The following is a 16,890-nucleotide window of genomic DNA, read 5'->3' as shown; positions in this document are numbered from 1 at the left end:
ATTTCCTCTTGATTGAGGTTGTCTAGAGGCATGAACAACAGCTTTCACTCTGTATTTTAAGGATACTGTTTGAAGGTGTGTGATTCTGGTAAAACTGTGCTGATTTTTTTTAGATATATTGTGTTGATGCTGCCATTTATTGTGTCTAAGTATCCACTTTTTTCTGTCATTTCAGGCACACAGAAAATCTGTCTGATCATTCTGAACCAGCCTCTGGATAAAAACTACCTGCATATTCTCTGGAGTAAAGGTATACATCTTCCTGCTATTTAAAAAAAAAATAGATCAGACAAGGCCTTTTTACAAATGTATGGCACCAAAATCCTATTTCAATGCATTGGTTTGCATTGAGCAGAAAATCCCCACTTAGTGAGGCTGCCTGTGTAGCCTACACTCCTTAAAACTTTAATTTGCAGCCATGTTGCTGAAAGTGCTCCTTCTCCATCTGCATCTTCAGCTCCACTGTCTTTTGATTTCTACAAAGAAGAAATATGCAGCCTCGTTCTGAAGTTACCTTTGTTGTTTTTGTAATGATTTCTGCAGCCCCTCCACCTGGAAGCTTATTACATTTAAACCCCAGATCATTTGAACTGATGGGCATTGCCATTAGAAATGGGAAAATAAAGTATTAAACAATTATGAATTGACTAGAAAAAAAGGATTTATTGTTCATTTTGATAATGAAATGTCAGATAGTAATGATGAGTGATGATGAGGAGCAGGGGGTTTGGGCCAAGGATATCACTCATTTATGAGAGGAGCTTCTTGCCTACCTTTCTCTCCCCCCCTTTGTGTGTCTGCCTTTTTGCAACAAGACAGTATTGCACTTCTTAGAAACACAACATGCCGAGTGCTACTGAGAGTAAGAGAACAAAACAGATTTTACATTTTTATCTTTTTGACAGGAATGCTCGTTATCCATAATTGCCATAAAACCCATTATTTCTCAAACGCCTGTTGAACAAGCAGAATATAAAATTGCAGACGTGATATATTTAACCGCTGAATCTGGAGACAAACTGATCGCTGCCATATGGTGCTTGTTATGATGTAAAATTGCGACGAACAACCTCTAGAAAAGTGCTAATTACACTAAATGTAATGACTGAACTGAGTGAAGAGGATGAAGGATGTCATGGGGCTGTCTGTCAGTTTACAAACGAATTAAAACATGCTTGAAGACCCACTTTATCATTTAGGTACAAGTATTAGAAGTTCCGAATCTTTTTTAAACACAGTTGCTAAATTCTGTCTTGGGTTTGAATGGAAAAGTGTGTGACAATATATATTTTTTCAATGACTTTGTTCTTGTTTGCGCTTTTTCTTGTTATAATTTTATCGTGCCGTATTTGAGAGATAGATGACCTCTCAAATGTTGGTGTGCACCCATTAGTTAAAGCGTAAAGTCATAGAAACAATGACAAATTATTTCTGCACCTTTCTGCTGGCTTGACGTTAGGGATACATTTTAGGCATGTTGTGGGCCAAAACCAAAGTCTTAAAAAAAGAAAAAGGGAGGAATTTGGGAAATTAGAGACTGAAATCAACAGTCAAATCACCAAACAATTCACGAGTATTCATTACAGTCAAGGGCCGACTTGGTCAAAGATATGTGTGAAACAAAAACGGGGCAATAACGGCACTTCCTGTTCGAGGTTGGTTTTGAAGACAAATGTAGCTGGGGCTATCTCAGGTCAGCAGGTCACCGCTCGGCTTAAGCATGAAAGTCCCATCAACTCTCACATCTTACACATTGTTTTTTGTCTTTGTGTTTGGATTTAAGTCTAAAATACCTGTTCTGGAAAGGAAATTCAGAAAACTCTGGTTGTTTTATGCTTAGGATTATAGCATGATCTTCCGATTGACTAAAGTCAAACTACCAGACCACAAGAATACCGGTAGTTTAATTACAAGAACGCTCAGGTTTTTCGTTCCGCCTGTTTGCCCAGTTTTGGAAATATCAGAGTTTGGTGTCTTCATATTTGGCAAAGACTATAATGAATCACTGTGGTAAAAGAGTGGGCACTTTTTCTTGAATCACACTGCTGTGATAACTATGTCCCTGTTAGGGCTTCCCCCAAAAAGTTCAATGGGAAAGCAAATCAAACCAAATCAACCAAATGACATTTCTCACCAAATGAAACCACCTGTAAATGTCTTATTAGAACTACAACATTTAAATACATCTGAAGGGATTTATTGTGTTGTGCTTTGTACTTTTGTGTTGTAAGGTTTGAGATGCTAAATACCAGTTTTACTGCTGCATCAGTTTTCTCTTGCTTAACCCTGTAACACTGGAGATGTTGCACTTTGACATACCGTAAAGCTTTTGTGAATCAGCTGATTATGATGCATACAAAAACTATCGGCTTTGCATCATTATGCAGCACCTTACTACTAATTTGTTTCTCTCTGCGCCAGAGTCAGCTGATTTACATGGATTGCATTAACATTTCACTGCTGTGAAGTGTTGCATATCAGCACAAGGCTGTTTTTCTGCGCTGGAACTACATTAATTGCATAAACGATTGAAGAGTTACGGTAGTCGAAAGAAAAAGACAAACATTGGAGCTAAAGCTCAGGTGTTAAGTGGTTAATTTAACCAGATAGGATTTAATGAGTTGCAAAAAGTTAATAAAAGTTGTAACCCTCAGGCAGATACACGGTGAAGCTGGAAAGTGTGTGCACTGCTCCACATCTCTTTGTATTGTACTGAATTTGAAGATTTAATCGATCGTTGGGACAAAGGGTCTTCTTTGCAAGACATGGCTCTTTCAACACTTCTAGAGTTGTGAAGTCAAAGGCACAAGGGTTATTTGAAGGGCACTGTATAATCTTCAAACATGCTCTAGCACAAGATAGCTTCAAAGCACTTTAATAGTAAATTAAAAACTAAATGCATATCTAATATCATTTTTTTTAGAAATGTACATGGTTGTTCATGTACTGGCCCATTGTCCAAGAGAACTCTATCTACATCTGTTCATCTTTTTGCTGTTCCATTCTTACTGAGAGGCAATTAGTCTGAAGAAGACAACATAAAAAGCAAATACTGTGTGCTTGTCTAGGCCGTTACTTCAGCACTACACCCTAAAATTGTTCTCACAGTTGAATAACTCTGGAATGAAGACAGTTAATAACCCATAGGACTCTGAAAACGACTGTTGAAAGAATCCACTGCAAACTCTTAGCTTGACCGTCATATTCAGGTGTGCAAGTTTAATGAATGGCACTTTGTTTTGCAATAGCAGATTAATCTTTCCTGAGGGCAGTTCTATGGTTGTGGTTTAGGACGCTGGAACTTTGATCAATTTCTATCTGCACCCTGCTGATCTTAGGTGTGCTGGAGGCTAATGTGCCACTTTGGTAGCTGATTTAAAAAAAAAAAGAAGTCATACTGGGAAAATACCAAACACAAGCAAAGATTCTAATCATTTTATCTGGATCAAAAAAACAATAAAAACTGCACACATACTAATTATAGACCTTATCACCAATAAGATGCATTCTTGAAAGAATTTTAAATAACCCAAATAACTTTCAAGGAAAACTGATTAGGAGTCATTATAATAACTTCAGATGGAATTTTAATGAACAAGCCTTTGATATTCTTATCAGTTTAGCAAAAGACCCAGGAGGCACCTGAGCTCTTTCCACCTTACAGCGGTCGTGCAGTTAGATAAAAACAGCTCTCTTGGTTTTAGCTGTCAGAATGGAGGACCTCCAAAAATCATTCATGTCATTACAAAAACAAATGGTCTCATCAGATTTTATGCTGAAGGTTGTTTGCCCCCAGAGACAGAAACACTTTGAGTTTCCTTTACAACCCTCTTTCTCTTTTTTTTTATTTTAAAGTGCTCCATTGGTGGTTTTACATATTTTCATGAATATTATTCTATCATGAAAGACATATTGGTTACCCAGCTGCGTCAAATAATGCAGCTTCCTTGAGATTTGAAAAATGGTGGCTTAAACATTTTTGCCATCAGTGCACATGGGAGTTGAGAAAGTTTTGACAGACTGTTTCTTGTGTGTTTTGGGCAGATCTCAGATCTCTCACAGCTTGGTAGTAAACATGCTTGTAGCAAGTTTATCATTCCTCACTTGAAAAGCCATGTTTTTTTTTTAATGGTGCACGGGTGATAAGCAGATGCTGGCATTCTCAAGATGTCTCAGTGCGCGCACCCTCTCCAGATGGTTGTTCACCTGGAGGCATCACAAACAAGTCTCCATCTTTATAGACGCTGACATTACCCGTCTCACACGAACCTCTGATGTGCTGCCCCTGGGCCCCCAATTCCTCACCTGTGGGGAGAGGGAAAGCAGCAGGGTGCACAGGGGGGGGTGATTGGAGCTACAAGAGCGCAACCCTGATCAAAGGAAAACTCATTTACTGATGCCGAGTGTGGTGTTGTTCAGTTGAATCATGCTGCTTATTTCACTCATGCACCCTCTCACTTATTGAGTTCATCAGTCAGATGCTTATTCACTCACTCACCTTCTCACTCAATCACCTTGAGATGCCTCACCTGCTCATTGTGCAACAGCACAAACAAGAAGTACAATACAGCAATCAGTCAAGATTATCCTCGCTGCAGAAGAAGCAACAAAATGCGCCCCTGTTGATTAGAAGTGCCTCAATTCATCATTTAATGATGCTGAGTTGTTTTCTGGAGTTGAAGTTTGAGAACTCACCTTAACTGCAAGACGAACACCAGCCATGTCACTGAAAAAGTTGGACAAATGTTTTACTTTCCTACACCAAGAAGACATACCACGTAGAGTTAGATGAATAAGGTGTCAACATTTTCAAAACTGCCCTTATGGGTGGATATGGGCTGTCTGTGGGCACAACATTTTAGGATCGTGAACCCTGTAGAGCCAAAATGTTCATACACATTTAGCGAAAACGTAACATGCAAGGGGTAAGTAAGGGTGAAGTATGTGAGACGCAGGTATATTGTACAGATTTTCAATATTTTCAATCCCCCATATCCTGCACACTGTGCAAGGGACCTGTTAAGACTGTACTAGTGATAACTGCGCACTCTGTGTTTGCAGCCTGACTGTTAGAAAAGAGGAAATTTGTGTGGACATGCTATGGGCACTTGGTTATCACCTACAAACTTCGTGTATGCAGCATTTGTGAGCAGTCAGAAAGAGGCCAGTAGGCCCACCTCACTAACAACAAGAGTGGGGCGTAAGGGCATCACCCATACGTCATAAGTGCTTGTAACTTATATTACGTCTTAGAAATACTTCACAACACACTTACTACATGCCCAACAATGGTAAGTTCAATTGCCATGGCATCACTTGAGGTGATGGGCCTATAGGGAACTGCTTCTATCTGCGCTCCCTTTAAGAGGTAGCCGCTCCTGTCCATGACCCTCCACGGGTTTGGACCACCCAAAAACATTCAGCACCTGCACTGGTCAGCCCATCACACGCATGTATGTGACTGAGGCATAAGAAGTAGCTTTAACTCAGAATAATGATGAAGGCTGGTGTAGCCTTATAAAGCATTAGAGAACCGTTGGAGAAAAATGATAATGCTGCAGCACCATGTAAGGAAAAGTTCAGAAATGATGATGGAAGTGGAGAAGAATAGGGGTGTAGGGAAAAATTGATCCGGCAGTATATTGCGATATTCCATTTGGCGATACTGGTACGTATTTAAAACGCTGTCAAGACTTTATTTAATTATTTATGGGTGTCATTCAGCATCTAACTCTTGTTTAACACGTAAAACACCGACTGCTAGTTCGTAGCGTCGCACATTGGGCGTCTTTAAGCACCACAGCCAAACAAGATCTTGCGAGAAACAGCTTGTGTTAAATGCTTAATGTTCAGTCAGCCTTGCAGTTTTGTTCTTATTCAATTCAATTCAATTTTATTTGTATAGCCCAAAATCACAACAACAGTCGTCTCGATGGGCTTCAAAGTAAAACATGAAATCAAAAGGATCACGAATACAAAGAGTTCAATAGAAAAATACTAAAATGAACTAACAAACTGACTAAGCTATACTGGCATCCCTGCCCTTAGACCCCCCTTCGCGGTAAGGAAAAACTCCCAAAAAAACCGGATTCCGGAAAAAACGAAGAAACCTCAGGGGTGCCCACATGAAGGAGGGATCCTCCCCCAGGACGGACAGGCGATTTACCAGAAATCTTAGAGAAGAATTAACTTATCTAAATCTACAACTACATATATAAAAGTCCAGCAGACGAGCTTCATCCAGCTGTGGTTGTGGGGACAGTCAAAGGCGCGAGTCGAGCCGGAGACAGGAACCACAGCCAGGTGTAGGAGCAGGAGCAGAGACGAGGTACTCGGTCAGGCACAGAGCAGAGACGAGCCAGAGATGAGCCAGAGGCAGGATCCACAAACTAAATAGTACACGTCTCTTATGAGACGTGTACTACTTAGTTTTTTCTGGGCATGGGTACCAAATCGAAACTCTGTGCCACGTTGCTGCCAGTACCATACAAAAGTGTGGATTGTGGTGCTTTGTATCGCGATATGTATTGTATCAGAGAATAGGGTAGAGATGTGTGCTGATAAACGAAGAGTGTGCATTAGGGCATCATAATGGCTGTAAACTTTTTACACCTCTCTGTGACCATTTGCCCTCTCCTGTTCAGCGCTAAAGCACCATCTTGACAGGCATTAATCCTCCCCACAAACTTCATCAATAGAAGCTTGCCCTTAGATTAGCCTCTCAGCAGTGACGGTAAGTGTGCACATCTACCTTTTTTACATTAAAATCCAAAGGTGTGTTTCAAAAAGAGTACATACAGTTTTTAGCCACATGCTTGGAGATGTATTATCCATCATGTGGATATGAGTGATTGACAAGGAGAGTGTTCAGCAACCTGCTGGGAGGGATTATGATGACTGGTATACTTACAAGGTCATCGCTGTCAACTGTTCCCGCTGTCCCAACCCGCTGTCATACTGCCATCAATCATTAGGCATCTGCATCTGCCGCAACCCGAAATCCACCTGTAAACATTGTTCAAGTCTTGCATATGTGACTTAAACGTTTCACATTTATGGAAATGTTTTGTGCAGTTTTGCCGCTGCACTTTAGTTACTAAAGTGTGTGTTTGTTCTTTGGTTTGCGAGACATAAGTGGATCTTTCCAGCACTTTACACTTGTGAATGCTTATTTTTTTGCATGGCATCATTTGGCTTCTGTGTTATTTTTCAAAGGAACATCCACATGCGATAGGAGCTTCAGGCATTAGTTTCTGCTAAAACATTTGTTTATTTGCAATAACCCGTGCAATAACCCTGTACAACAACTCACAATGCAAAAGATAACCTTTGCACATTTTTATTATCTATTTATTTAGTTTTTTTTCTATTTTGCACATTTCTTTTGCACATCTTTTTACCTGCACTGTTCTGTAAATAGCTTTTTAAATTATACTACCTTGATGTTTGCATTTATGCTACATTTTCTTTGTTCTTGTTTTTTTTTTTTTTTATTTCATTCTAAGTCTTTTTTTCCCCTCTGCTATCAGTTGCTATGGTGACAAACAAATTTCCCACGTGTGGGATCAATAAAGTATTTCTGATTCTGATTCGGATTATTTTCTCAGCAGTTTCAGTAAGAAAATCAAATAGAAAAAGAAATTATTTATTTTCTATAGTTATTCTGTTGTTCCAAGCACATTTTTAAAAGAACATCTGTCAGAATAATGGTAAAATCCAATTTGACTGCTTTAGGGATTAGAATAATATTTATCCTTACAATAAAAATCTAATGAACATTTCACATCACAGCATAGTCATGTTAATAAGATTATGCATGCACATTCCATAACAGTTATGTTCAAGTTTAGAGCTTTTTGACTAAAAGAAGAAAAAGGATCCTAAAATAAATCTCAATTTTCATGCAGTTGCAAATTAATTTTGTCATCTAAAGTTTGTCACCTTATGACACATTTGTTTGTTTTTTTGGTTGACTTTTTGCAATAAACATTTTTTTTTGAGTTAGTGTTGCTCAGCCTCACTCTGATCATCTTATTAGTGACTGAAAAAGCATCTCCTAGTGGTCTTTTAATCATGATTGTGTCCTTTCTAGCCAAAATCAAACAACTTATATCGTCTGCAGAGCAGCAGTTTTTGCCTGCTCCTGATTCACAACAATTTGGATGAAGAAATACTCAGAAATGCAATTCTGAACTTAATCTTCTTTATATGTGTCCTCCATCATGTGAAAAATGCCACAAGAACACGTGAAAAACATCAAAAACATGAGTGGGTCTTTAAGGAAATCAATGACTCTACCTCAGACTAACAATAGTCTCTACTTTTCTCTTCATTGCTGACTGGAAAGGACAGCACCTCCATAGGGATCTTTCTTTAAAAAAGAACGATTGAGGCAAATGCTACCATGTTTTTTTTTGCTTTCAAATAAATACTCTCTGAATACTATTTTCTCGGTCTTAACTTACCAACAATCTGACAAACAATTTGATGTCTTGCAGTCAACAAGAGTTCAGGTGAGGTTTCCCACTTGGCACAAGCAGACTGACGAAACAAACCATGTTTGGAATCAATGTCAGAAATAATGACTTTTCCCAATAATTAAAAAAAAAAAAAACTCTTTTTACCAAAGTTTTGTTTTGCTCAAATTTACTTTTACATTATATATTCATACATATTTCACTCAAAGTCAGCATCATATTCTGATAGTGAAAGGCTTTTGTTTCTAGAATGGACCGAGCTGGTAAAAAGTAAAAAAACACATTTGCAAGTGTTGCCTGTCTCTTTGGTGCAGGCTTTAGTTAGTTCACAACAAGGTACGAGTAGAAAATATCAGCTGGTCCTTTGAAGTTCTCCCCGGTGTGCACCACAAAAGCCCCAAACAGAAAGCAGACTTTAAAAAAATAAGCTTCTTATTCAGCATGAATCGAATCGAAACCATGAAAGAGCATGCATTTGCATGTCATTTATGGCAACATGAATAACATCTTAATAATCATTTTAAATAACAACCTGTTTGGACCGTTTACCCAGGGGGTAGCCAGTGTGGACTTTATTCAAACTTTGGGCTTTTCAACAACATGGCAGAAATAAATGCATTAGAAATGGTAGAAAATAATAGATTTCGTTTTACTTGGTGAGAAAGTGTTGTTTTGTGAACTGTCACACCTTTTCCTGCTATAACCTACAACTGTTCAGAAAAGCCTACATTTAAATTTGAATTTAAAAGCTGAAACTCAGAAACCACACTTTGCTTAAACATGTCCAGCTGTTTTATTGGAAAACCATAGATTTCCTTTCTAAGTTTGACTTTCACTATGGGATTAACTGTCTAAAATGGTAGAGTTAAATAATTTTGTGGTGCTCAGACTAATGTTTTCTCTGCCTGTCTCCCTTTCCTCAGCGCTTTTGAAAGCATGTGCTGATGGAGCTGCCAATCATCTGTATGAAGTAACTGCTGGATGTCATGACAGGTAACTTAGCCTTATGGTCACATTAGGGCTGGAGGATATGAGCAAAACTTGCGATATGCGATATAAGTGATCAATATTGCGATAACGATATAATTTGCGGTATACAAACAAATAGCAAAACAACCAATGCAATCATTGCAACAGTTTAAAAAAATATATACTCCATATGACCCCATTGACGTAGGAGGCAAACATCTAACATAAAAGGACCTCTGGTGGTCGGACGGGGAGACAGAAGCTTGAGTTTTGACAATAAATCGACTCATCGATTTGGTTGATTACTCACACCCATAGTTCTTTGCCAAGAAAAAAAGCAGTCACTGATTATAATTTGTAAAACAGTTTGGTATGACAGTGGAAGCTTCTGAACCATACTGTCCATCCACATCCATGCATCAATTTTCTTAATCAGTTGTATCCCTTTTGGGGTCATGGAGCTGCCAGAGCCTAACCTGGCTCCTGTCTGGCTAAGGCGGTGTATACCCTGGACAGGTTGATAGTCTGTCGCAGAGCCACACTCTACAGTCAGGACAATTAAGAGTAACCAATCAACCTATGAAGCATGTTTTTGGACTGTGGGAGGAAGCCGGAGTTGTCCATCCATAGTTTTCTAAATTAATTCCATGTTTGTGACTGTACACGTGTGCGATTCAGAGTGATAACCCGTTTATGTGTGCACTTTGATGAAGAAGTGTAGGTGTACTACCTGTAGCAGCAGCTTTTTCAGACTAATGGAGGACTCCTGTCAGGACAGCAGATGGATGTGGGGATCATCGGGTCCCTGAAGTGTCGAGACTTTCACATTAACACCCAGAGCATGAGCCTGAGTGAGCATTTTCACCAGGGTGTGAATGGGATGTTGGAGCTCTCTATTTTTGTCTGTGAACATATTCTTGTGATTTTTCTCATCGCAACAACCATTATGAATGTTCCACATTAAAGCTTAGGACACATTTTTGCTAAGTGACACTGTTTAGACACATTTATGTCCTTACAAAGAAATTCTAACCAGTAGTTTAAAATGACAATCCAAAGCTAAAATCCAATAGAAAAAGGTCAGACTCAACAAAAGTCTACTATTCAAACATGTTTTGGGTCTATGTAGCTAGTTTATATTCATGAAAATTGTACTTAAGTGAAATTTTTATCATGCATTTACTTGGAGAAAATCTGTGAGACAAACATATATGTTCTAAATTGTTTTACTGTGATAATGCTTAAATTAGTAATTCTTGAGTATTTTAAAGTGACAAAAATGTACAGCTCTGCATTTTATCAAGAATTCGTGATTTACAATAAATTTACTATAGATATTGTAAAAAAAAAAACATTAGATAGATAGATAGATAGATCTTTGTCATCTTCACACATACAATGAAACTAAAAGTGCCCACAGGTCATTGCAGCAGTCATGCATTTAAAAAAAGGTAAACAACTTACTATTAAAATAATGAATAATACATAAAACTACACAGAAAATGGTTCAATATGTGTTTAAATTGTTAAAAAAACGGATAAATAATAATAACCTGTTTAAGGCAGTTGGGGAAAAAAACTGGATACATTTATTTGTATCTTGAACTAGTGTTTGAATTCATCTTACAATTTTTTAAAACAACATGCAATATTATATAACATGTTTTTTTTTGTCTTTTAATTTGTACTCAGGACACTTTTTGTGAATTCTTGCTATTTTTTTTTTCAACGTGGCACAACATAATGACTGAAATAATGCCCTTAAAGACTTGATAACTAACAGTCACATATTTTAAATATTTGTAAATAACATGTTTGGCAACATCTGTGTTTTGGTATTTGTCATATTTGCAAACAAAAATAATTAAGAGAATGCTATTTTAGTATACTTACAAAAGATGGCAACGAAGGGGGAAAAAATATCCTCAAGTTGATGCAAAATGTTTTATTAATGTACTAGACACTGCAACATTTTACAAAACTGCTTCTTTTTTTGAAAAAAATACTTTGAGAAAACTGCAAAGTTGGCAGCAGTGAGAAGCTGTCAGCAAGTATACAGCTATTGTGACAAAAACAGGGGAAAATGGAGACTGGGTCATCCTATGAGGGAGAAGAAATGCTCAACCTGTCATGGTCTAATGGGTAAGATAGACGTTGGGTTGTATTAACATGAATTAGGGCTGCATGATATGGGGGGGGGGGATTGTATACCTAATTCTATATAGCAATAAACATTATTAATGGTTTAGACGGAATAAAACTGGGCAGTAAATAAGTGATAATTCATCTTTTTTAGGTAAAACTACAAGTAGACTTACAAAAATAGCATACCACACAATCCTAGTCTGGTCCAAAACAAAGTGTAATTGCTTAAAATGAAACAGTAAGTGCTTTTTGAGTTAAGTAGTGAGAAAGTTGTTGTTTTTTTTGCAATAATAGTTGAAAAATCAAAAACTCTTCTCTCGTTCACAGTAATTGGTTATAGATTTTGAATCTAATTGCTTAGCAATTAGCAATATCTTTCTATTAACATTTGGGAGAGTTGAGTAAGTGTGTTGTTTGCGGACAAAAAAAGAGCATGTGTATTTTCAGTGATGGTTTAAAACTAAAGTAGATAATACATTTTAGCCTGTCAAATGAACTGAGCATATATACCACGGATAAGTTTTGGTCTGATGGTAGAGGCATTTTTCATATGCTGTGTGACACTGTAGATTCATCCTGTGACCTCTGTAGTCTGAGCTCTGTCAGCAGTCTGCACAGTGGAGCTGTCAGGCCAGCTCTTTCTTTAAACTCCAAAATCAAACATGTTCTAAAATGTTCTGTATAACAATTTGAGGCTTGAGGAGAGGAAGGAGAAGGGGAAAGGAAACACAAAAGGGTGGGGATGTTCTAATATATCAACAAGCCAAAACGTGTTTAACCACAAATGATAATATTAATGGGCCAAAGAGAAATAATGGATACAGAAAAGCAGGAAAGTGCTTCAAGTAATCAATCAACTCTTATCAAGTTTGATAAGATTGGAGCAGAAACAAGAACAAAACAGTACCTCTTCACCTCAATACAATTGAAGAATTGAAGACTACTGGTAATGTGGAAATAGAGAAGAAAGAATTCAAAAACAGCAAGACTACAACAAAAGGGAGGGTAATTTGCATGAAATATTTCTTAAAAAAGCAAGACAAATAAGTCAAAAAATGTTCTGCTGGACTGTTTGCTGAACGTTTGTGGTTTTTATTGTGTTGCTGGTGTCATTTTGAGATAGGCAATCTTACCAAAGGATTATATCTTCTTTGGGAACACAGATTTCATTAAAACTGTAAAATAACAGTAGTAGTTAAATATTGCGCACAAAGCCTATTTTGGCCTTAAGCTTCGCTCACACCGGGGATTTGAGGCACGTTCAAGAATGCCCATGGTGTTCACACTGGAAAAGCAGGGAGGGCTTTCTTCTTCTTCTTCTTCTTCTACTATTTAGTAGCACATGTTTGCCACCTACAGTATGAAGAGGGTTGGTGAATAATTTCGATGCGGTGCAAATCTCACGATTTGGGCACCAAACGGAAACGGTTCGGTTCATTACCAATGTCTGTGCAATGCTGGATATGGATTACCATCAATTCAGGACAGTAGCCTTGGTTTGTCTTTTATTTGAAAACAAACATCAACATCATCAGGCTCGTGAGTTGGGTTTGGGGGGGCTGAGAGCGCAGGTTTTTAGTAGAATCCTTAGAAATGCGTGAACCCATCAAAATACTACTTTGGGGGTTCTCTTTTGAGAAATGAACATTATAATACAGTTAAAAGCTCAAAAATGATCATGCATGGCATAGACCCTTTAAAAACATTGAGTTTATGAGCTAAACAATACACTTGAAGCTGTTGTGTGATCTGGGCTCAAAAGAAGTTAAGTAAGTCAGGGGAGAAATGAAAGAAAGGTGTTAGAGCTGGTTCACAGTGTAGCTCACGGTTGAACAGGGAATTTCAGTAGTCTGTCATTGTAAATCCCTCAGTCTCTTACATCTGTGCCCTGGCAGAGTTAGCAGGCTGATGCCACTGACAGCATGAAGTTACGAGTTGCTGTTCTCAGTTATTACTCTCACATAGATGTGGTTTCTTACGCTTCACCTATATTTTCATCTAAAAACGGGCACAGGCTTCTCCAATCGGACAGAAACAAATGACGTTGTTGCCATTTTGTGTTACAAATGCTTTAAAGGGGATTTGCGTATTCACCTGAACAAATGAGAAAGCTACACGGTTTGGTCCGTATACTGCAACAAATCTGTGTCATGAAAAGTACGAGACATCAGTGATTGGGCGTTAATTAACAGTTTCTTCATTTTATAAAACAGAGCAGTGATTTTTGAAACGCTGCCTTTCGTAGCTGATTTGTGATCAGTCGATCCTGAAAAACAATCGGAATCGCTGACTGTAAGATATGCAGGATGGACCAGGATTTTAGTTATCCATCTATAATTGTGATTTTCGGCCCCTAAAAAGTGTCTGATTAAAAACTAGACGCTTTCTCACCTGTGGCAGTGCTAATCCGTGCAACTTCATTGCAGCTTTGAACACACAAATAGAAAATCAAATCAAATGAAAGCAGATGATAAGCTATGTTACAATAACAAATATTGATACTAACATAAACCATAGAAACGGTACTGTTGTGGGGTCGGGCATCATTCTGGCTGACATGTTGCTACATGGGAATGGATCGTCTCCAAAAATGCCATCTATGCTCTGCTGTTAATGTTCTTTTTTTAAAATAGCACAATGATATTGATGGACCAATCAAGGAACTCCAAGATGCAAATTTGGAGTTGACAAACAAGTTGATGACACAATGATTGCTACATCCATCATTTCTATACAGTCTAATTGGTATTGGCTACAATAAAGATCTCATCAGTGCACAGTGTTTCAAAAAGATGTTAGGCCTCAGTGCTCAGGGACATTTATATTTTTTCCAGAGCTCTTTTTCTTAAAACTATAAGACTGTTTTTTTCACGGTTTAGTATACTTTTAACATTTTTAGATGCTGCACTTAAATGTTTTTACAGATGCTTAAAAGCAATATAATGGGTTGTAAGAAGTTATTTGGCATTCTCTTAACAATTAGATTTGGTTGGAGGGACTCTTTGTGTTTTAAATTGATGTTTGATACATAAAGGCTGTAACAGGTATCTGAATACTTGGATATTTGGGATTTGTACATTTGAGGACAAATATTTTCAATGTCCGAGATCTTTATAAATACACACAGTCGAGGTGCTGTAATTATTGCTCTTAAATGCTGAATTATTTTATATCCATAAACTAAACAGACCAAATGTGCTTCTCTAACGGGATGTCAATAAATCTTCAAAGGTATCAAGTGTTTCTTGTACACAGAAAACTGAGACTACAGTTTTGTTTACTGAAATAATTTCTGAAAAAAATAGCTTTAAATATAGTTGACAAATTTAAACATATTTAAAATCTTGTGATCTATAATGTGACATCTTTGACTCTCTGCTAGCATGGTGGAGAAGTTGTACCAGAATGTTCCTGTAAATGATACTCAAACGTTTTTGGTATTTCCACTAATAATGGATAAAATCAGTTTTTAAAACATGTTGGTTGCAAACACTGTTGTCAGTTTAGATTAAAGGACAGTGAGAACATTTTCAGGATTCGTTGTAAGATGTTATAGGGATATTTATGTTTTTTTTATTGCTTAGGTTAACCCGGACGTTGACAAAGAATCTTTTGAGTGAAATTATTTAGTGACTAATACCATTTCTTTCTTAAAAAAACTTTGTTTTTACCTGTTATGTTTTGCTGACTCTGATCTACTTTTCTAAATAATGATATAAATGAAGGTACATTTGTGATATATTTATATTAAATAGTCTCTGAATTTGTCAATAGAGATAGCCACCTAAGTAATGATCCACTGCCTTACTATATACATGAAGTCCAGGATCAGTTGAATACCTAAAGTCAAGAAAATGCCACACATCCTGTCGTCATTCAAACCTCGTTTTTAATATGTGTTTCGTGAAGATAAGCTATGTTATTTCCTAAAAATATCTAGTGTAGCTTCGGTTCCATTCAAAGGAAATCATGTAAATAATGACAAGAATTTGGGGAAGAAAAAAAAGCATGCCGGTACTAGGTGCAGTGTAAAATTGTTCATGTTTGCCTGTCACTGCGTGCATCAAAAAATAATGAGGATAATAAAAATTTCTGCTCAGCCTCCACACTCACTGGTGCTGTCACAAGAACAGAGTGGGTGGTTGGCTTCCTGCTGTTAAAAGAAAGGTGCCACATAATTTTCTGTCAAAACACCCTTAATAGTAGATATAGAGTATGTGGAGCGGAAAGGGCGCTTCAGGGGAAAGGCTTTTTGCTTCCTACTACAAGTCAAGTGACAGTGATTCCACTTCTCCATGAGGTGTGCTAAGGAAAACACAGTTTATCTCTCTGATCCTGATAAAAGCTTCATCCTTTTTCTTTGCAAAAAAAAGACCCCTTTTTAAAGCAGTGACATAATCATCTAATGCAGAAGTTATTGAGTGTCTGCTTGTTTTTCGGTTTGTGTGTATGTTGTTCTCTCGCCGCCCTGTTCAGACCTTAATACTTCTAGAGTATTCTGCTCTTTGATGATACGCCGCTTGAATCTATGCCATTTTAAGCTTGAACACTGCATTCTTTTAGGATTTACTTATTTCTTTCCGAATGCTGTTTTTGCTTCTTTTTCTGGTGAATTCTAATGAATGCACCCATTTATGGCTCCAACCCTTCTTTCTTTGTGCTTTAGGTTTTGTTGATTCATTTTTACTCTCTGTATTAAATAACTCTTTGACTTGGAACCACTAAGCAGCAGAGTGATGTTTGTGCCTGATATCCAAGTATCAGAAGGGAGTTTTATGTATTTTGAGCTCTATAGCAGTGTTAGTCATATGTAGATGAGTATTTCTTTTTTCCCCCCCTTTTTACAGTGATCACATACAGTCATAATTTCTTAAGACATTATGTTACTAGGTTATATCGTCAACAAGGTTGCAATAAATTCAGAAACTGAGCTAATTGTAAATATTTATAATATTATTGTCTGTTTCTTAAGAATTGCTAAGTATATTTTATTTATTTTGAGACTTTGAAGTGAACCATCCATTAGCAAATAGAAATCCAAAGCCAGTTGTCTCACACAAGACATTTTCCTTAATTAGTATTCCTGAGAAACATCAAAACAAAATAAGGAAAGGACTCCTCTTTTATGTTTGCTTTGCTAGAAGCTTGGGAGCCAGAATGTTTGCACCTTTCTTTAACTGTTCTTAAGTAGTTCTGCTGGAAGAAGATTTCTGATGTTGTTTCTGGAATCTGCTGGACCCACTCTTCCAGTTTTGCAATTCCAAGTTTCAGCTTCAACTTGTTTTGAGTTTTTCTTTCA

The 16,890-nt window shown here is 37.4% G+C and overlaps 1 protein-coding gene across 6 annotated transcripts in view; it reads left to right on the top strand.

Moving 5' to 3' along the window:
• tpk1 (thiamin pyrophosphokinase 1) overlaps positions 1–16,890 on the top strand; it is a 70,612-nt gene that overhangs the window by 6,985 nt on the left and 46,737 nt on the right. For all 6 annotated transcript variants that reach the window (XM_078938974.1, XM_004080990.5, XM_011488835.4 and 3 more), the window contains exons 3-4: positions 176–250; positions 9,401–9,470. In XM_078938974.1, the coding sequence (XP_078795100.1) occupies positions 176–250; positions 9,401–9,470 (145 nt within the window). The remainder of the gene's footprint in view (positions 1–175; positions 251–9,400; positions 9,471–16,890) is intronic.

This window comes from Oryzias latipes, chromosome 20 (genome assembly GCF_053564925.1).
Source record: "Oryzias latipes strain Hd-rR chromosome 20, Olatipes_Hd-rR_3.1".
NCBI classification, from domain to species: Eukaryota; Metazoa; Chordata; class Actinopteri; order Beloniformes; family Adrianichthyidae; genus Oryzias; species Oryzias latipes.
The sequence above is the reverse complement of the archived record's forward strand: the minus strand, read 5'-3'. Positions and strand labels throughout refer to the sequence as shown.